Raw genomic sequence first — 22,537 nt, forward strand, 5'->3', positions numbered from 1 at the left:
AGAATGTATGTCAAATTTCGATGGCTTTGAGGTCGCCGCCAAGTGACAGATTTTGTCGCGAGTAGCGACGAGAGCAAGAACCGGTTGACGGACACTTGCTGTTGGTCAATTAAAGTGTTAGGCCCGTTAGTCTGTGCACACTGCCATTTCGCTGGCTGCGCAAAAAAAGGTTAGGTCACTTGCTTGCGTGCACGGTGAAGTGGTCTGATGGCCGCCTATTGCACTTGGATTCCCCCTCAACAACAGTCAAGTCGCATTTTCGTTTGGAGTATGATTTATCATTTTTCAATTTTTTTCACTTTCGCTGTTCTTTTTTTTTGCTCTCTTATGCTGAACGATTCGGAAAACGGAATCTATGATGATTTTCGTTCGGTAGTTCTGCCAGACAGTCGGCTGGTACACACTAGCCAGTAAGTCTGTCAGCCTATAGGTCTGTAATGGAATCTTCAAAGGAGCGTCTGGTCTGGTCTGGTCTGGAGTTTACTGGGTTCGTCGGTCCGATGGACGAGAGTGAAAATTGACATGGGCTTTGAACTCTGGTACCAAGGCGGAAAAAATTAAAGCTGTTTGACTAATAGTCACTGACCTTTGAACTATATTTCGTTTGAAACCGTTGTCAAATAGTGAACCAGTATCGTTTCGATGTAAACGGGTCTTTCAATCATGGTTGAACTAGTAAAGTGGTATACGATAAGGTAGAAATTTTTATGGAAAATGTTGGCAATATTGCTTAAATGGGAACAAGTCTCATCAGAAACTGGCCAATAATTGGCATGAAATCTTCCAGCAAATTTTCATGTCTTGTTGATCTGTATCGGAAATAAGCTATCTACATACATATACGTAATTGGGGATGGTCTCAATATGCTCATCATAGCATGCTGTGCGTTTGACGGTCATCTTGAGTTTGTTTACTTTTTTGTACTGATTAATTTCGTCATTTCAGGACTGTCGTGCGTTGGAATAGAAGTGAAAATTAACGTTTTGGACACATGACTAAGTGAAAAGGGTGTAACTGAGCGAAAATTTGCGAAGCACATCTAACGCGAGTGTAAAATCTGTCATTAACAAACTTAGGAAACACTATTAGTCGGATGAATTGCCAGGAAGAGGTGAAACATCCGGATCTTGCAACCCGAAACTAGACTAGAAAGTGATATGGATATCTCCTATTAGGAAGAATTAATCAATGTCGATACGTCATTTGGTCAATAAAGCAGGATCGTGTGTCGGAATGATCAAACGTAACGGAATAACCTGAAGACTCGAAAAAAACAAAAAATAGCCAAGCAAACAGAACAAACAAGTGCAAGGTAATGCAGCGAGGATCCGGAAACCACTCGCGAGTTTTACGGCGACTGGATGCATGCATTTTGATGGACGACGAGACCTATGTGAAAGAGGACTACCGGAACTATAAATGCTAAAATCTATCGATCTGACTGTCTGCAATAGAGGTTTCTGCCTTTATATGAGAAACGAAAGTTCCATCCACTGTTTTGGCTGGATTTAACATTGATGCACAACGCCGAAATGACTCTCAATTGGCTCATGGAATAAAGAATAGATTTCGTTTAAAGAGACATCAAATATGCAGGAAAATAAAAAAACGGGCTAAATCATTTAAACAAAAGTGATGAAACACTTGTCCTGAACCGGATAAGAAGTGCTTGATCAAAAATTTGAAAATTCATCATTCATCTGGTCTTCATAATGTTCAAGTTCAATATCGTACGGTGGAGGATCTAACATTTGTTTAAATTAAAGAAAAAATTTAATATAATTTGAAAGAAAAATGTGTGGATGCAATTTACAAAGTATAACCGCTCGAAATAACTTCTACTGTCTCTCGAACCACCTGTCAAATCGACTCTCTCCCAATCAAACTGATAACGGTTTCGTATCAATTCCGTTTTACAATTTAAGCTGACCAAAAATCTGTACCGATTGTTTTCTTTCGATAAATCGGCTTTTTGGTCCTTTTCAGGGCCACTAATTCAATGCGTGAAGGTATTCTATTTCAGCGGTCCTTGACCTTTTTCGTATCACGGACCCCTTTGAAATCATATTGGGTTACTGCAAACTCACACGGTTTAAAATCGATTTTGTATGCTGCAATATATTATATTCAGTCTATGTACGATAGAAAGCAACATATTTCGATTTTCATTTCGACAAGGTGTTCTGATACACGAACTGTTTCACGAGCCCTCAGGGGTCCTCGGACCTTAGGTTGAGAATCATCGTTCTATTTCATTACTTTGTGAATGTAGTTTGGCATTTTTCAACAAGACAAAGCATTGAATTGGGGCTCTTACGAGGCAGTCTAGGAGAGGAAATATTTCTCCTCTTCCGGGACGCCCCCGCAAAAACATAAGTAAGCATATTTTTTTTCTAAAGGAACAGTTGGCGATACATTCTTCAACATTCCTGCCAAACAGCGTTCCTTAAGTTTCTCCCCGCCCAGCTTATACGCAGGACACGGTATTAATTCACGAGGACTCTGCCCACAGTAAATACACTTTTCAGTAGTCTTACTGCAGGAATCATCCTTATATTCCTCACCTTATTTACTGCACCTTGGTTGCTACAGTGGTCTGCCGGCACTTCATGACGTGCAGTACCAACAAACGGACAGGTAGACGAAGACCCATCGCGACATTTTTAAAAATTTCGTTTCTTGAACAAAAACTTCTTTTTTCGTGTTAGAAAAATCTCTTTTAGAAATATCTCTAACTCTGTGCGGGGTTGCAAATCGAACCCAGATGAGCTGCTTGCAAGGAAATCAATTTATCAACTACACTATCCCGAGCAAATTCTCATGGATTCAGAAGCCATACAACCCCTTGGTAAGACCATGAATATGGTTCGTGCCAAGTTTCACAACCATCGAAACACCATCAAATGGTCTCAATAACCCACAAATACACCAAAATATGGTTTTTATATGGGATTTACCGGACCATGGTGATGGTGTTTTCATAGGTTGACCCCATTTAAATTACTACCAAAACACCATGCAGTGGTAAAATTGGACAATGACCATGGACTTTTCGTTTTCTCGGGATGTCCGATCCTACTTGACATATTCTCTTTTGCCGTTATTTATTACGGCAGAGTGCAATCGCTTGCAATCCACAATATTCACGCTTCGAATTAATGGTTTGTTAATTTGACCAGTAGGCCCTCACAAGTGAGACCCGTCTCAGATACTACACCATTTACTTCCACGTCACGTTCGGGGATATAAACCTTATAATCCGACGTACAGCGACCATCGCAGGAAAAATCGCATAAAACTTGCTTCATACTACAACACGCAGGTTAAACCAACTGGGCAACGGCAAATAATGGCACAAAAGCGCAAAGGACTCACTTTCAGCTGAACTTCGAAAAACATCCAGCAAAATCAAAACGTTGTGCTCCAATCAAAGGTTCGGAAATGAACGGGTTCGGTAATGTTTAGAATGTTGTTAATATCCACTTCTCGACATTAGATAATCCCATCTGTTCAGCACTACGTTGAATCTCTGGCTGCAATATGGGGGTTTTTAAAGTCCCAGAAATCGCTGGAAATTCCTGTCCCGATTATAAGGTTTCCAAGACGAGGAGCTACTTGCTTCGGATTTATAGTAGATCTTCCCTGAGTTATTATTTTATTTGGTGAAAAATCAAACGGACGCCCCTGGGCCTTCACAGGGAAGCTTAGGGGAGGAAACATTTTTCTTCCTAAAACTTCTAGGCACAGTAGACGATGCGCCTTCAATCGTGTCGTCAGGATCCCTCTCTTCATTAAGCAGTGGGAACCCAACGACCCGATTGAAGGCATTAAGCAAGTATTAATAGGAATTAGAAGTGGTCGTTGGCGCCTCTCTCTCTCTCTTAAGCTCTTTTGCAAAAGATCGCTCGGAGCGTCGATGAAGTGAATGCTTCTTCCCACAATTTGTACGCGGGACATACCGAAAGATCACGTGGAGTCTCCCCACAGTAGAAATATTTTTCAGCATTTCTACTGCAAAAATCATCCTCATGATTGTCGCCGCAATTACCACATCGTGGCTTGTTGCTACAATGGGTAGTTATATGCCCTATTATTTGCAACGAAGGCAGTAGGTGACCAGCGGTACAACAAACACAAACAGATAGACGAACCCAGTCCAAAAGGACGAAGTTCGACCCGGTGAAAGTCACCCGAATCGAGGCTGATGGAGAATAAGTGATTTTTTATTCTCTATGATTGTTGCTGAACGCGATAGTTTGCGCAATTTTCACTGACTTATGCAAAAGGTTTTCTGAAGGTGTCAAACACAAACATAAGCAGATCTTTACAATCAAACTCCATTTCGGTAACTACCCCATCAATCTCTACTTCTCTGACAGGGACGTAGACATTGCACTTCTTAGTAGAAAGCTTACAGCGAACAATCTGGTTTGATCGTTCTTGATCACAAACAAATACCTAGAACCTGGTCCAGATGGTCTGCTGACCATCGAGTTTGTGTCGAAGAGACTTATTGACATCAGTCCTGCCATCAAGTTAATCATTTGGGGATAAGTTCGAATCAACCTGCATTGAATCTGAGTGAACGTCAATCGTTGGAGATAGTTTCCTATCAGCCGACACTAACATGTGGGCCTGGCAGACTGCAAGAAAAAAGTTTTATGAGGAGGAACGGAAAATATATAGAAAAAAAATGAATGAGAATGGAAAACTTATACTGTGGAACAGTTGTAGCAACGAAACTCATCAAACACGTCTTTGGTGAGTCGTTGTCCAGCACCAGCAACTTTCCGGCGGCTGATGTATTTCAATTTGCCAAAATCAGAAGGGATTATCTTCTGGTTAGTCACAGACTTTTTTTTATTGATGTATGGTTTTTAATTTGTACTCCTGTTTGGGACTATCTTGACTCCTTACGAGGAAGTCTAAGTTGGATCTTTTCCCAACGCCAGTTTTCAAGCGGGACCGACCGTCAGTGGTCGCTTGTAATTCAGTGAACCATGGTCGCAAATTCCGAAGGTTTAAGCATATCTGCCTATGAACGTCTGGAACGCTCTTTGGTGGATCGCTTCAGTTTATCCGCGCACAGTACGTACGTTTCAGAAGCCAAAGGGGATGCGGATTCTCCCCACAGTAAGCACACTTCTCAGCAGTCGTCCTGCCCGCATCGTTCGCATGGCCTTCTCCAGCGGTAGTCTGTCCTAACTTTTTACAGTTGGAACAATTCATTACCTAAACGAACAAGATGGATGGACCCATTTCACGTTAACGTAGCTCGTTAAACCGGAACCGGCGAAAGTCACGCGAAACAAGTCTACGACTACACCGTCGATCTCAACATTGCGAACGGGAATGTAAACGCGATACTCCATTGTGAAGGGACTATTGCTAGCGATACCGTTGGCTTCTTTCAAGTCAGCCACGACTACGCGTAGGTTATCGGACTTGATCTTCTTAATCTCACGTAAAGCCCGAGTACCGTTTTGTCAGCTACCGCACTATAATTATACTGTTTATTAGTGTATTTTGAGGCCGGCAGTATATCACCATGTCACCAATGACCAGTCAAATCTGCCCAGGAACTGAGGAGAGGGGGAAGCCTCAGCGGCTTCCTTTTCGTTTGAATTTATTTGTACTGGACCTAAGAGTAGTCCTGAATATGGGTCTTCTCATGCGGAAACAATATGGTCGACAGCAATATTTAACTTGGGCAAAGAAGAAAAAAGAGTTTTGTTTTTTTTCTGTTGTATACAAAAAAGAACACAAAAAAGCAAAAGAGAGGTATGATGCATAGCTACGTGTTTCTTTTTCTGTCAAAAAAGAACTCAAAACGTTAATCCCTGCTTACTAACTTAAATATGCAACCAGTCGCAACATTTTAGTCGCTCTCTGTGATTGCTTTCATAGACATCAATTGGCAATCATATAGAGTGACTTAAATTCTGTTGTTGATTACAAAACGCCTTAATAGCGATCAATGGAGGAGATGCACGATTGTGACATATCTGATGTATTTTTTTTATTATTTTATGTGATGTTTCTTGTTTTGCTGTATCTTTCTGGGCGCAATTGAAAAAGATACTGGAATGAGTTAACGACCATACGGTTATAGAAACGCATTAGTACATGTAAAATTACAAACGCACTTACATACGCGACATAGGACAAGCACTCGATAAAAAGAACTCGCACAATAGCATACAAACGCTCAAGCTTTTCGCGATAATGCAACCCCGGTCGCAAGCACGATCATGCATGCATACTTACGATCTCGCAGTCATTAAAGGCGATTAAATAAACGTGTTAGTACTTACGAATTTATATTTGCGGTTTCAAGCGTCCACTTACAAGCGCCCACTCGCGTGATCATGAATTCCACTTCTCCAGGTGCTCCCACTCTAAAATACGGAACATCTAGGAACACTAGATAATGAGTTTCAGGGAACCACAGCAGTTGACTGGATGGGAGAGCTAACTTTCTTCCTTTATCTGAACCGTATACTCAATATTGAGTATCACCATTCAAAAGCTCACGAATATATACGCTAGCATACGTGACATACACGACACATTTGACGCTCACGGCATCAAACACGTTACCATAGAAACACTTGTTCCTTGCGCAATAAAGCAATTCTGGTCGCTTGCACCTGTGATACATAAAAACGATCCGATGATCAAGTCAATATGTTAACACTAACGAATTCATCAGCGTGGGCTCAAGTGCGATTATACTGACGTCCGCTCCCACGCGTTTATGATCACGTGCGGAAGCCCTTGATCCTAGCATCCCAGGTCTATGCATCCAATCTTCATCTAAAAAAAACAAACTCATATGCATTAGAAGTCTCAAGGAATGGCCTGATAGTTTAATGATATGAGGGAAAATACTGTGAACCGTGCACTCAAAACCACGGTTGGCGTGAACATTCAAAAACCTACGAGATTATGCAAGCGGTTACACGTGTATTTATATACGCGAAGTTACATAAAGGCGACACACACACATGCCCACGAGATCAACTCCGCCAACATATAAACGTTCGATTCCTGCGCGATAATACAACCCAAATCACCAGGCCCGCACGCGCGGAGGGGGGGGAGTTGGGGGTTCAAACCCTCCCCCCATGAGCGTTTTGAATTTCTTTTAAAAATTTATTATTTTCCTGTCCAGGAAAAAAATATACTGCAAACCGTTTGGACACATAAAATGTCATTTGAGTTCGGTCACTCTAGAAACAAGTCAATGAAGAAACCAAGGACGAAACTTTGCGAGGGTGGCTGGAAAGGGATGTATGCCAAGTTGGACGGCTTCTCTGAAGGATCGGTTAAGCTTCTATATAAGCAAAAATAGTGAGTATACAGCAGATGTCGGTCAGTGGGTTAACAACGGCAGTTAAGGAAGAAAAACACGAAATTGGAGAAAATCGGGGTATCGTTGTCTAGAGAAATTTTACCGCCGATGAATTATCCGTTAGAGTGGCAGCGAAATGGATCACAAAAATGAGTATCGGTATAAGGTGAAATACTGCCGCCAAGAAGTTCTCAGCACCAGCTAGCAGATACATAGGAACGACTAGCACCAAGAAGGATAAGAAACCCGGCGAAGGTGGTTGTAAACAGATGTAAATCTTTATGGTCGACACCCCCGGATCGGTTCATGTACCAACAGGGCACGATATTCGCAGCAGACCTGAGCAGGTGAGATATATCGCGAAGGTTTGACAGCAAGTAAGGAAAAGTAGCTATGGATAAAAACATGACGATTAACACAAAACAAAATAAGCAAGAACACAATCCTTACTAAAGCAGTACTTAACCGTTGCCCCGGCTGGATGAGGATTACGGGATACAAGAGGTTTAAGTTTAGTCGGTTGGCTTAACAACTACTACAGACCAATCCGAATCCACTACGAGCCAGCAGGCAACGCACAGTGGTCGGAAAACGTCACTAGAGGCCAAACCATTGAATATATTCATAGGGTATCTTTGGAGGAATTGTTCGTAAGAATATTCCCCACAATCTAATAAAATTTAAATTGAGGCATGGCTTACTATGATTGAACTAGAACTTTTTATACTGACAAAGTTGGTGTCTTCGACAAAGTTTTAGGAATGCTCATAATGAAGAATTTTGTTGAGAAACTTCAGCTTATAGGACTTAATGTTATCGATTTATAAAGCGTTTTCTGAGGCAAACCCCTTAAATTTAGCTTTTTAATATAGAGTTTTTCGCCTTGACTTTTCGTGCAAACGATGTTTAGACAAATGTTGAGGTATTAAAACCACATAATATTGTTGAAGACTGCATGTAAAAGTATTGTTGAACACTGCATATAAAAGTTTTACCTGAAATCGGCGGTGCGGCGCACGTCTCTTGTAAAAATACTCATTCGTTTTAGAAATATTGAAGAATTTTATTTTTTTTACACCAACTTCAACTGCGTATAAGAGAGAAAGGTGCAAACCAAAATGGACGAAAAGGCACTATTTTCAATGTCCGGACTACGCATAATAAAGGTAAGAAGGTTTTAAGCTCATTTTGTAATGTTTTCTTTACTTGGGTATTTGTACTTACAGTCTTCAACAATATTATGTGGTTTTAATGCCTCCACATTTGTCTGGAGCACGGTTTGCACGAAAAGTCATAGTAGAAAAAGTTATATTAAAAAAAACTAAATTTGAGAGTGTTGCCATAGAAAACGCTTTACAAATCGATAAAATTAAAAGCTATGCCTAATTTTAATTTTTATCAGGTTGTGGGGAATATTCTAACGAACAATTCGTCCAAAGATACCCTGTGCATATATTCGATGGTTTGGCCTCTAGTGAATTAAGTTCGCGTTTTTGGGGTTTTCGACCATGATGACTCCTTCTCGATAACAAACATTTACCCAATTTGTTGAGCAGAGTCGTTTGGTTCACAAGACTATGTCCAGGCCTCTGAAAAAATCTTCAAAGTTTGAGGGTTTCTGTACGTTTCTTTTAAAATAAACCTTAAAAAATCAATTTTCTGCGCACGGGCCTGCAGATCACAAACGCGAACATGCAATTTGGGTCATGCACGCCCGCGATGTCGCAAACATGAAAGTGTGCCTGTAATTAAGTGAAACATATGAACATATGTTTACATAAGTGTCTCAAACGCCGACATATAAACGCTCGCTTCCACGCGAGCATTAAATCTCCTCGTTACTACGTTGTTGCTGAAACACACCAGTATTATGTCTATATTATGTTCCACTGTTCTGGGCGAGTGGTTGACGAATTATGATAAATTGGAAGGTTTGTTCGACAAATACTAGGTGGCCCGTTTCAGCCCCAACCCTCCCACCGTGAAGTAACGACCCAGATGTGATAAACGAAAAACTTTTCAACCAGTTTTCCCTACCTTCATCTTTTTTTTCTTTTCTCTCGCAATAGATTGTACCTGCTCACCGTCAGTTAATATTTCATAATAAACACGTGTGTAACGGTGCTAAAGTGAAACTTTTGCATTCCTCCTGTCCCCCCTAGCCTCTTACCGATCAACTCTCACCGGACCAGAAAAATCTTCATAAAAGTAGCAACCATCCCGGTTTGGCAATTCCTTTGTTCCCACAGGGAAACAACTATAGGGAAAAAGTTCCTACCAACCTCCCACCCTGTGGAACCCCCCATCAACCAAGTAAACCAGTTGGACACCGTCCTCGTTTGGGAACGAACCGAGTCAATACGGATCGTGATGAAGTGAAAAGTGGAGTTTGGTTGCCAGTTCTCCCCCAGTTCGACGTCGGCGGCCGACCAGGTTCAGTACTCCCTTCCGAAAACTATTCCGGGTCTTTTTTATTCGGTACCCACACGAAGCTGGTGCGAAGAATATATTAGTGTTTGCAGATTTCGCTCACTACCTGGGGGAAATTTTCAGAGGAGCCGCGGGTCCGCGTGGCTGCACACTCCACTAAAGTCCTTCTTTTTCAATTCAACTTTTCGACTGGTTCCTGCTGCTTCCGCTACCGCTGCCGTGTGTTTGTGTTTGTCCGGGTGTGTGGTTCTGGTTTTAATATCCAGTTCTAGTCAAACACACGCGTACTTTTGCCGGTTTGACACCGGTTCCGGCGCTAGTAGGAGACAAAACCCAAAGAATCGTTTAGGTAGGTAGGATTCCTTCTCATCGCAATGCGGTGGGTGATTTTGGGAAACTTTTTTTCTTCTTCTGGCCTTTTTTTGTAACTGCTTGAAAATTCAAAGTTTTTTCTACCCCGCGTCAACCGCGTGGCCACTTTGCTTGCTGGGTTGAGAAACTGTTTGCCAAGAAGGTGGCGATTTTAAATTTAAGTTATGGCGGCAGTGGAGTATAAAACTGCCAGATTTAATCTTTCTTTTGAGCTTCTCTTAAGCCAGTTGATTCTGTTCTTTGAGTTTCTTTTTTTGGTTTGGTTTGGTTTTGCTGTCCAGCCAGTCGTTTAGTGCCGTTGTCTTTAGAGCGAGGATGGCGAGGGGAAAGTGGATGAAGCTGACACTCCAACGAGTGAGTGGTCTGGCGTTTTTCACACGTTTTATAACTCCGACTCACGGTCGTATAATTCAAACAAGGATCAGCCAAGCCGGACGGACTAAGGCAGGATGATAGCTCAGCGAGGGTTAGTTCATCTGGAAAATTTATCTATTGTGCTTTATATGATCCATAAAAGTGTTTCCGAAAGAGGGATGGGTAGTTTGTTCCGATTACTGCTTTTGGAGCAGGTCGATTGGGATGGCTAAACATGACAGTAGTTTTGTGCATAAGGCTTCCACTAAGATTTACTACTATTAGCTTGCTTTCTCTTTTGTTGCTCCAAACTCGCTTTTCCATTTTTCACCATTGCTTTTCTTAGAGTTCCACAAAAAGTGCCGCTGCGTCTTTTACAAATATATTAACGAATGGCGCATTGAAAAAATTGCTGTGTACATCCTCGTTTGCATTCAAGTCCTGACTAGGCGAATATCTCTTCATCAAAAAAAATCCTGCAAGAATAAACATTAACATTTTTATCGAAAGTAAAAATAATAAACAAACCACCAAGCTTACCACCTCATCAGAATGCCTACTTCGTTCGGTCAAAATTGAACAAAAAGGAACCGCACCGAGCAAAAAAAAAACATATTTAGTCAAAGCAACCCTGTAGTCACGTTCGACCCGGGTCCGTCATTCGTATTCCAGCATAAAAATAATAAATTCTATTATAAAACAAAGCTTAACAGAAAAAAATCTGTTCGAGAACCGGATCCAGTCAATTTCCCAAAAAAAAAAACTTATTTCCAAGCCGAAACATAAATATCCAGCTCATCCTTTCGTTCGCTTCGGATGGTTCTCCTTTGACCAGAGGAAGGGTGGGGTTCAAGTGTACAAAACTAGTCCCGAAACTGTTCGTTGGTTGGTTGGTTGGTTGGATGGCGCCCACATGGAATCCGCTCACGTCCGCTCGTTATTAGATCCTAGCTAGCTATTTAGCTCTCGGGTGAGGCTGACGATGGCGCGATGACGAGGCGCAACTTCCCCCTTGCACGCTGCAGTGCGCACAGTGCAGCAATAGCTTTGAATAAAATTTTTGGGGGCCGCCTGCTGTGATGAAGGGAGGTATATTGCTCAGTTTTTGTTTTGCTGTTATCATTTCAGGATAGTGTGTATGTAGAACACGATGAGTACACAACAAAAACTAAACACGTATCCGCATCACGAAGTGGCACTTTCCGGGGAAACGCTCATGCAAATTTTCGGGTCGTTTTAGGTTTAAGGTTTCACTGTAGTACCATTGGATCATATTTTCCCTACACGTATGAATGAAGTGATATCAATATGCACAGATTGTTTTAGCACCAATTAGACTGTTTGGGGTTGTGAAACTGAGAACGAACTTTTGAAACTTTACATTCATTCTACTAATTGAAAGGCTTTGAATACATCTAATCGGTTAATCACCCAGTAGCTTTTTTTTCTGTTTCTGTTCTGAAGTAGTTGTTCAAATTGGAGAGAGTTCCACAAGGTAGCACTCTAGGTCCGCTACTATTCTCGTTGTTCGTGAATGATGTGATCTTCATTCTAAACCGCGGTAGTAAGCTGTTCTTTGCGGATGTCTTGACATTTTTTAACGTGAAAAAAGCTGAATGAAGTAGAATAGTTACCTAAGTTAATCTGTTCATTCGATCGTTTTCCTCATCTTTTCCCTTTGAAATACAAGAAGTCTTCAAAAAAGTGTAATAAGCTATCTTTCTGTTCTTTCATAGAACTAAATATATAAAAATTAATAGTATTGTTCATTTAATAAAAAAAATTGAAAATATTTAATCAAATTTGAATGATTTTTTTAGGATGAAGTTGTCAAAACATTTTTCTTAAAACCCATAAAAAATTTCGGAGTTACGAATTTTACCATCGTGGCTGGCCTTAATACTAAGTTGAATGAGGTATTTAACCCAAATAATGTTCATGGCCACCCTCGTAAATCTCATTTCGATTCGTATTTCAAAATAGCGTCTGACATCGTTTTCCATCATCCACTCGTCAATCCTATTTCGAAAATAACCATAATGCTTTGGTTGTAGAAAATTTGGCCCAATCGGATGTCACCGTTTTGGATATTATAAATAGCGGTAGACATCTAACTCGTCAACATCATTCCGAAAATAGCCTTATTTTCAAAGTTATAGAGAATTTTGTTTAAAATGGTGTTAGACATTGATTTTTGTTATCTACTCGTCTATCCAATTTCGAAAGTTCCCATACTGTAAAGTACACCAGTCCGGGTTTTCATTTTGCTCAGTTCAGAAGCTAAAAATCACTCCAATCAATCAAATTTACCCGAGCACCGCTTTGTATTTTTGCAAAAGCAAAATTTGGCTCCTTCTACCTAGTATGTGAAACGTGGACAAACAATTAGTGACAATGCAAAACAAGTTTATACCCTGATGAGTTTAAGTTGTGTTGCTATTCGCTAAAGGTCCGGAATGTAGTATCGGTTTGTGAATTGGAGAATTTTTGAAGGTGAAAATGAAGTTCAACGTAGCAATTCCACCATCTACGTCATAAGTTACTGATTTTGTTTAAAAACAGTAGTTAAGCAGAATAATTTGCTTCGCCTAACAACTTGAAGCACGTCGTCGAATGCAATGACATGTTATACAGCATCCTAACTTATATAGATAATGGCAGTATTGACGTAAAGCTGCATGACCTGGCACCGCGTACCAATCCCGCCGCTATCAAATAACTCATGCCACAATACGGAGAAGGGGATTCCGTTAGGGAAAATTTTGAAGGATCTTCTTACCAGGTATTCGCAAAGCGTCCGACGAAAGCTATCCTTTCCTACTTGACCATCCAATGAAAATCAGTCCAAGGTATTGCATATACTCATCGAACATTGGTCATGCACCCAGGATAGATTTCTACGTGCCAATACTGTGGTTAGCCGTTTCACTATGGAAAACTTTGCGCAGAGGATGGGAAGGAAATTCCATCTGTTACGACCAAGACCGACACACAGTCGTCGTATGTTAAACTACAACCGGTTGTTAAACCATCGACTGCGAACACTAGCTCAACAACAACCATTGGACCTAAACCGACTGCTATCACGAACAGCGAAGTAAACCTGTAAACCAACACCACCAGCAAAGAATCAAATACCGATGCAGACGGATTCACAACAGCGATCCGGTAGCACAAGAAACTGATAAGAACATCCGACCGTGAGCAACACGAATGCTGTACCGATGGATGTGAACGAAAACGCGAGAGAAAACGGACCGAATGATCCGCAAGCTGCGGCTGACAATGCAGCTAATGTTTCACCGCCAAGGAAGAAGATCCCTCAAGCAAGCTGAGTCAACAAGATCCGATGCACGGGCCTTTTGAAACCTAATTTTTATTTATACATATAGTAAAAATCATAAAAAAAACCACGGCTCAGCTATGCTAACGCATTGAGCCATGTCAAATAAACAAAAAGGAAACAAAATTAAAGGTTTATTAAAATTAAAGAATTGGACCCAACCGGAAGTCGTCATATAAAATTTTCAAAATGGCGTCGGACATTGATTTCCGTCATCTACTCATCAAGCCTGAAGGGTGTATGGAATCAAATTGCATCACAAGAAAATGTTCTCAAAATTCATCCATCCATCCAATCTTTTTCAAACTATCAGGGAATAAAACTAAACATATTATCAATCTTTATCCATGTTAGGTTTAGGTTCAAATGCACGCACCTTCATCTTAACACTTCTCGAAAAGTCTTGTGCAAGGTTTCGGCCACCTTGTTTTTGTGTGGAAATCCATTTTTCCAGTTTGATGCTTCCGATTCTACTTCCTTAGGATGCTTCATGATGACCCAGTATTTCTCAATTTACCGCCCTTCCGGCGCATTCTATGGATTAAGATCATTTGGAACCACTGCAGAGCATCATTCGAGTAATGGCACGAGGCTAAATCTTGCCAGAAAAGTGTGGTGTCATCTATTGAAGGTAGTCTTGCAAATACACGACCTGAACAATTTTCATTTTTAAAATCATAGTAAGTTGTTTCAGTAATGCTTTCAAAAACGACGGCTTCGCAGTCAAAAATATTGACACGGAATGGAGGACGGCGACAGACTTTTACAAGAGAAACAGGAGATACAGTTATCGAACACTTATTACAAAATTCTTGGCTGACAAAGCAGAGGTCAAGGGGACGATTGTTGTTGATAAAATTCTCGCCATCTTAAGATCAGCCCTGGGCATCATTGAACTGAGGGGCCCCTTATTGTTGAGCAAATGTAAATAGATCCATTCGATGGAAGTGATCACATCAGTATACATTTTTAACCCTAGTTTTCTAGAACGAGACGCATTGTAAGTAAATTAGAAAGATAACAAAACATTTAAAAGTTTCAAATATCGTTAGCATTCTCCTGGCAGAATTGACACATGGTTATCTGCCCTGACAGTTACAGATAGTTGTTTAAGAATGTGAATGCCTTGGCTTAGAATAGAAACGATGGAGTAGGGTGAGTTGAACGTTTTGTGCACTCTTTGAATGCGACCAGCTCAGGAGAATTTATCTGAGTTTTACATATTTAAAAAAATAATGACATTCAACTATTTGACATTTTTACCAAACGAAACAAGAAATATTCCAGTCCTCTTGGTAAGGCAAAGTTTGATTTAAATTTAAAAACTGAAAATCAGATTAACCAATCTAAATGGCGTAAGCCATATCCATGTTAATTTCGTCCCTAACAAGGCGGCTGCTATTCGATTTTCTTAGGAAGTTTGGAATACTTATATTAGGATCTTAGTAGAGGTGCTAACATAAATGCATAAGCCTTTTGCAGCAACGAATCTCACGGGTGTGTTTTAGGCGTCAATCAATTTTATCGACATGCTGTAGCATGATCGTAACCGTCAGTCTGGTATTAAGCGTGACGATAGTAGGCGGTATTCGGTGAGCGAAATTCTGTCTCGTAATCAATTCCTTCACTGACAGAAAAATCCTTCTATGACTAGCAATCTAGAGAATCTGATGAATATGTTTGAACATTTTTCGTTGACGAAAAGTATATTGAAATTTTCAAAAAATGACACCTGTAAAAAGCACGTAAAAATGTTGCATTCGAGTGTATTCTACTTCACTTTCGTTGTGCACCTGATATTACCCAGCCATTTTTGTCGGAGGTAAAATGAAAAGCAATGCACCTTGTCCATATCATATTTAACATTTTTTTTATTGTTTCCATATTATTTTCTTTCTTGAATATAGCAGTGTATTCAGTGGGTGTCACAGGGCCTCCAAGCTCGTCTTTGAGGTCTGGTTATCTAATCTACTAGTGTAGCCACAATACTATGGCCAATGCGGTATTGAGTCTTATTCCAAGTAACATTTGAGGTTTTAAGGCCCTCTTGAAGAACCTCTGAAAACTTAGATTGTACTTGTAGCGTGCTATAAAACTTTAAATGCTGCTTGGGGTGAATGTTAACGATAACGGCGTCAAACATCGATTTACGTCATCTACTGGTTAACCACGCTGCGAAAATAAGCTTATTTACAGGGTTATAAAGCAGTTTGCCCAGTCGAAAGCAGTCTTTTTGGATTTTGAAATGGCTTTGGACATTGATGTCAATCATTTACACGTCAACTTCATTCCAAAAATAAGCCTATTTTGAGAATTCTGGAGAATTTTGCCCAATAGAAAATAGATATTTTGGATTTTAAAAGGGCGGAATTCCACGCGCACCTAACCTTAGACAGAACGTCATCACGGGCGCCATTTGGTTTTTTCGTCTTGAAAAAAATTGTAAAGAAAGACGAAAATATATGCATTTTGAGTTCTAAAACTTTTTCCTTCTATGTTTTTTCATTGGCCCATAAAAAATCTAAATTTTGCTTTCATTTTAGTCAATTGAATGAGAACCTCCCTTTAACTGCAGTTTTTTCGCCATGTCATTCACTGAACCATTGAAATTTCTCATGGAAACTTTAGCTGCTGGCTTGTGATCATTCACACTATACGATGATTCATTTTGGCCACTTTTGTTCTTCCTATCGAGAGTCAAACATTCGTTTTACCATTTCAAAACACGACTTATCGTAGAAAAAGATCCAATTTTTACGTAGCTGATGTTGTTCCGACTCCATTTTCGCGAAGGTTTGACAATTGCTAATGAAACTCACACAATGTAAACAGTACAGATTGAGCAAATTTAACCCATCATTTTAATATAAAATACCTTAAATATTTACAGAAATTTAGAAATGATGCAATTTGGTTCCTTAAACCCTTTACTATGAGTGGCTGTGTCCCATAAGTTGTAAAGAGACAGTTACATAAAGCGGACCAGGTGAAGGTCACCCGTTATGAGCCCGAGTTGACATATGTAGGTCCCGCCAGCTATTACTGATGCTGAAGAAAATCTACATTGGCTGAAGCATGGACTCCTTAAAACAGCCTAATCCATGTTTCAGCGGATCCACACAATTTAAATTCGAATCCGGTGAAACACACCATCTATCTCGACTTCTTGTACTGGTACGTGAACGCGATGTAAAAAGCCTATAGCTAGCCACGTTTTAGATAAGCTTCTTAGGGCGATTATTTGTATTTCTGCTATGAAATGCTTTTATCTATGACACATAACGGGATCACGAAGGGCCCGATGGAGAACCATTTTCACAATTTCATTCAAAAAGTCGATCATATTTCGACATTTATTTTATCTTTTGGGAAATATTTGTTAGAGCTAATTATTTTTGCACGGGTTTTAAGCCCAATGCAGGATAGTTGGAGACACAGAAATAAAAAAGGTAATATAGGGGTGGTACTTATCTTCGTTCGACGGTATCGTTCGGTGACACGTAAAGAAGAATCAGTCTTTTCTACTGCTCGAACGCCGGGTAAAATGTCAAAATCTATAAGTAGAGGAAAGCGTAAAAGAAAACCACGAAAGGAGAATAGAAAACGGCGCAATACGATGTAGTACTACACTGCACGATCTGGAAGGAGCGTCAGAGCGATTCGAGAGTCACCATAAGAATGTGTTCTCTGTAACATTGTATAGTTCAGAAAATTGGGGATTGGGGTAATTAATTTGTTGAAAAAGCAATAAAACCCCGAAGAACTCGGAAATTTCAAAATTGTAACATTCAAATTCTAGAAGCCAGCTCCGAATTTGAAATTGTTAATGTAGGAAACCAACCGGACTCTCGATGATTTTAATTTTTAGGCACTAAAGCTCGACACTTGGCTGGAAACAAAAATGATAGAATAACTCGAGCCGGAAGTAAAACCATATCTAAAACAAAGCAAAGCCTTGGCAATGCAATCCTTTTGCCTTCTGTTTCGATAAGCTTTGCAGCCGATTGGTTAGTGCACAGGACAATTTCAGAACTAGCTCTACTGACACTGAGAATCCTTCCAGGTTGATTCATTCATAAAATGAGCAAAATGAATAAAATAAATAAATAATACGCTTAAAGTAATTAAAATAAATAAAACAAACAAAATTCAAAAAGTGAATAAAAGGAATAAAAATTAAAAACAGGGTTTCGAGTTTTTGAAAAATTCATTTGAATTAGATTTTTTTGATCCGCGATCAAGTACGTACATAGAAACGCTTGTGCCATTCGCGATAATACAAATCTGGTAATGCATGCGAATACCTCTCTGCGGTTCTGAAAAAATGTTCCGATATCTTAGCGATCCCTCTGACGCACCTTTTCAATGTGTCGCTTCAGCAGCAAAAATTTCCCGATGATTGGAAGTTTTCAGTTATGTTTCCGGTACACCAGAAAAATGACAAAAGCAACATCGTGAACTACCGGGAAATCACTTCGCTGAGAGTTGAGTCAAAAATCTTCGAATCGCTTATCAACGAGGTGCTGTTTTTTGCTAGTAAACATTACATAAGCCCTTGTCAGCACGGATTCTTTCCTGGTCGATCGGTAGAGACGAATTTAGTTAGCTTCACATCGTTTTTTCATTGAAAACATATCCAGGAAACTCCAGGTGGACACGGTCTACACAGATCTTAAGGCTGCTTTCGACACAGTTGAGATACTGCTTGCAACGCTTGATAAACTAGGATGTACCTCGAGATTCTGCCACTGGCTTCGTGTCTGAATTCTTTTGTAATAATTCCGGAGTTCCCCAAGGTAGTACACTAGGTCCATTACTATGTTCATTGTTCGTGAATGATGCGCGCTTTGTTCTAATGCGTGGAGGGAAACTGTTTTTCGCCGATGACTTGAAGATATTTCTTGTGATAAGGAATGAAACCGATTGCCATGAGTTACAGTGTCTCATTGATACATTTTACAATTGGTGTCAAAGAAACATGTTGATCCTTTGTGTTACGAAATGTTTTGTCATCAGTTTTCATCGTACAAGAGACATGCTTAATTTTAACTACAACATTGCCGGAACTCAGCTGCAACGCGTTGGCCACGTAAAAGATCTAGATGTTATCCCGATCTCCTTGGACAAATCAACCTCTACGCCCCAACCCGTGTTCTTCGCCCTCGGACATTACTACACATCGAAATGCGAAACACCAACTACGCTGCTAATAGTCCGATTTTAGCGATGGTTCGTCGCTTCAACGAGCTTGCCGAGCACTTTGACCTCAATTATAGGTATTTCGATAGTTTTTAAAAAAGGGACCAACCCTTGAAAAAACCACCATCATGGTCCGGGAGATCCCAGGTAAAACCCCTATTTTAGTGTATTGATGGGATATTGAGATCATTTTATGCTGTTTTGATGGTTTCGAAATTTGGCACGTATCATATTTCTGGCCTTTCTAAGGGACTGTTTGATGTTAAAGCCCACGAAAATTGGCACGGGTGCCTATAAGAACGGCAAAATTGCAACGAAGTTTATAGACCAGCTACACCATTGCCAAGGGGTGTTTAAACGAGTAATCACCAAGCAATGCAAATAAGGGGGCATGTAGCGACCTTATTTCATCTCCATGCAATCGTTGGGTAATTTTGCCAAAATGTTCTAGAATTTTCTGGGTGTTGATTACGGTGCCAATAAAAATGGTCATCCTGCTTTTTCAAAACGGCTAGTGGGCAAATGCTTTAGCACCTCGAAGAAAGTTTCTGTGAGAAATTTAAGCTCAATCGGACATTATTGGGGGTGTCCCAAAGCAGTCAAAGTTCAAAAATTTTGACCCATGAAATCATCAAAAGGCGAACTGTTTAAAATATTACAAAAAGAATTTCTATTTTTGATGACCACTGTCTTAAAAATCATAGAAATGTCAAAATAATGTCATCTTTAGATTTTTTTTAATTTTCTGGCTCAAACCTGTCATAGCGTGCCAGTCAAAGGTTTTGCAATGAATTTTTTTTTGAAATAATGTTATATTATGTATATTGGACCTAACATTTATCGAATGGAACGGAAAACTATATATAGCTTAATGACCCAATTGTCACTTTTTTCGTATACATTACATCGTCACTCTAGTGCTGAGTGAAATATTTCCAACAAGGAAAATCTGAGAAAGATAATTATAGAGCAACAAGTATCTTCATCTCTTAACGAACATTGATTAAAGCTCCAAGAAGTAAGAACCGAGGTTAATTTTTTTATTTAATATCTAAAATTTTGGTTATTGATCTACCAAAAGCAAAAGCGGGGGCCAACATCAAGTTTCACATGTTAGGGGGCATGCAGCGACCTTAATTTATCTCTCTCTGCTACCGTCGAGTTATTTCACTAGGTTGTTCTTGATTTTTTTCTGGAAATTTTGTAGAAACAATAGTCACGATTTTGTTTCACAGAAAACGTTAGTTATAGGTTCTAGAATTTGGAGACCCCAAACTTATTAATGTTTGTGTTTCAACCGAGTAGAAATTTAAAGAAGCAAAGTATAAAATTCAAACATATATAAAATTCAAACATGTATTATGTTCGTGAGAAACATTAGTTGAACTTCCCAAAAGTGAGATCCGATTTATTACATTAGGAAAAATCTAACAAATTTGTTTCACTATGTACATAAGTGGTAAATTCTGTGAAATGTTGTGGTATTCCTTGTTTGAAATGACCTTTCCAATTTAGTTTAGTATATTTTTAAAATTGATCCAAAAATCAAAAATATCATGATTTAAAAACCGTTTTTAAGACTTATGACACATGAATTTTGTTAGTACTTGTCAGTAACATTGCACGATTCTGATTTTCCATTCTGATTTCCATTTCACGCACAACTTACAGAGCAAAAGGATACCCGGAACCAGTGGTGACGTGGCGTCGCGAGGATAGCACCGAAATCGTTCTCAAAGATTCAGCCGGCACCAAACAGGGCGGTAAGTTGAAACGGGAATGGAAATGCGTTTCCTGAATAGTAACACTTTGGTGAACAGTTTCCGTTTGCTGCCAAAAAAATCAGAGCTGTTTAACATAAATCCAAGTAGGTCAAGTGGGATAGGAAAAGGGTGATTCAACTTGTTTTTTTTTAAATCAATACACGCTGAACTGTTTGTGTTTAATATAGACCACAGTGAACATGTTTCATGTTCGAAGTATTAAGTGTTTAAAAATGATGAGTATACATTTGAACGAATACTGCCGTCTAAGTCAATATACCAGGAATATTTTTCAAATGTCCTCACATTTCATTAAAAAATCTTCATTTGTTTTTATTGATTTTGAGCAAGGATTCTACCAGAAACCAACTAAATTTCCGAATAAAATTAGCTTCAAAATGTAAAAAAAATGTCTTCACAATATTTCAAATATGTTCTAAATAAAGACATGTGTTCACATCTGGCAACCCCGCTCAGTAGCGCACTTTGCAAGATTATCCAACTTACCTAAGAGTTGAGTAGACCGTTTGTGTTTACGAGATGGGTGTCTCCTCTCTGTGACACTAGAATAAATCTGGAAAGGAAATTAGATTTAGTACACTGAAATAAATTTCGGGAAACCATTTTCTCACAGTTCTCACTAATCACTATCGATTCGATTTCATGTCTACTCTGCATCATGCCAATAAAAAAGCCAAACTTTGATTAAGATCCCTCCACTTAGTGCCTCAGCAATCAATATAATTTATGGCGCCCGAAGCCGTAAAGACGCCAGCTAGTATAGAATGACCAATTCGACACTTACGTGTCCGTCTCTCTTCCGATTTGTACAGTGATGGACAAAAAAGAAAGGATAATCTCAAAAAAGACAAGTTGCTATTAGAAAAACTCTAGTAAGAGAACTGCGGAGATAAAAAAAGGATTTTCGGCAACCTATGCCCCGGCATTGCATGGCAACACGTCCAATGTTATAAGGATAGGCAATGTTCGATTGGATTCGTTTTTTGACAGCTAAACGCGAATCCAATCGATCCACAATGGAGTCTCCGCAGTTCTCTTTCTAGAGTTTTTCTAGTTGCTATCATTCATTGGGTCAATTGTATGCAAATCAATTTAATGTTCATTGCGTTTTATAAGTAACACAATTTGTGGAACATTGAGGCACACTTCTGTCAACGTAAAAAGTGTCAACAAAGTGCAGCTAAATAATCATAGCAACCAGTGTTTTTGTTTTTTTGGAATCCATGGCACATTGTGGCACATTTGCGGCACAGGCTATCACGCTGTTTGTTTACAAGCACAATTCGATTTGTGCTAAGTGACTTACCCTTTGATATCAATTGTTACCTTTCTCAGCATATGGATGACGAGCACTGTTTTCCGTTTCTTGTTCCATAACTATTCTTTGTAGGCAGATTTTTTAGCGTTGATTGATTTTGACTGATCTGTCAAGTCTTTTACGGGATTCTACTATTCAGGATGACAATGATAATTTAAGCCCATTCCTGAACTTCGATAACTAGTTTAGGTTGATCCATACTCTCTGGTCCCGTAGTTTTCCAATTGTTACAAACACAAAAAATCGATTATACTAGAGCAAGAGCAGTATTTATTCCTGTGATTATCTTCTTTCGGCAGCTTCTCTACAAGTTTCTAACCAAAAACCGCTGTAAAATAGTCTTGATATTTTTTTTTTGTTAAGGACATTATTCAAGCGAGCC

The 22,537-nt window shown here is 39.5% G+C and overlaps 1 protein-coding gene across 2 annotated transcripts in view; it reads left to right on the forward strand.

Annotated features, from left to right (window-relative positions):
* The window catches only part of LOC131688597 (lachesin), a 232,391-nt gene that overhangs the window by 162,034 nt on the left and 47,820 nt on the right, over positions 1 to 22,537 (forward strand). For both annotated transcript variants that reach the window (XM_058972958.1, XM_058972964.1), the window contains exon 6: positions 20,725 to 20,816. In XM_058972958.1, the coding sequence (XP_058828941.1) occupies positions 20,725 to 20,816 (92 nt within the window). The remainder of the gene's footprint in view (positions 1 to 20,724; positions 20,817 to 22,537) is intronic.

This window comes from Topomyia yanbarensis, chromosome 1 (genome assembly GCF_030247195.1).
Source record: "Topomyia yanbarensis strain Yona2022 chromosome 1, ASM3024719v1, whole genome shotgun sequence".
NCBI classification, from domain to species: domain Eukaryota; kingdom Metazoa; phylum Arthropoda; class Insecta; order Diptera; family Culicidae; genus Topomyia; species Topomyia yanbarensis.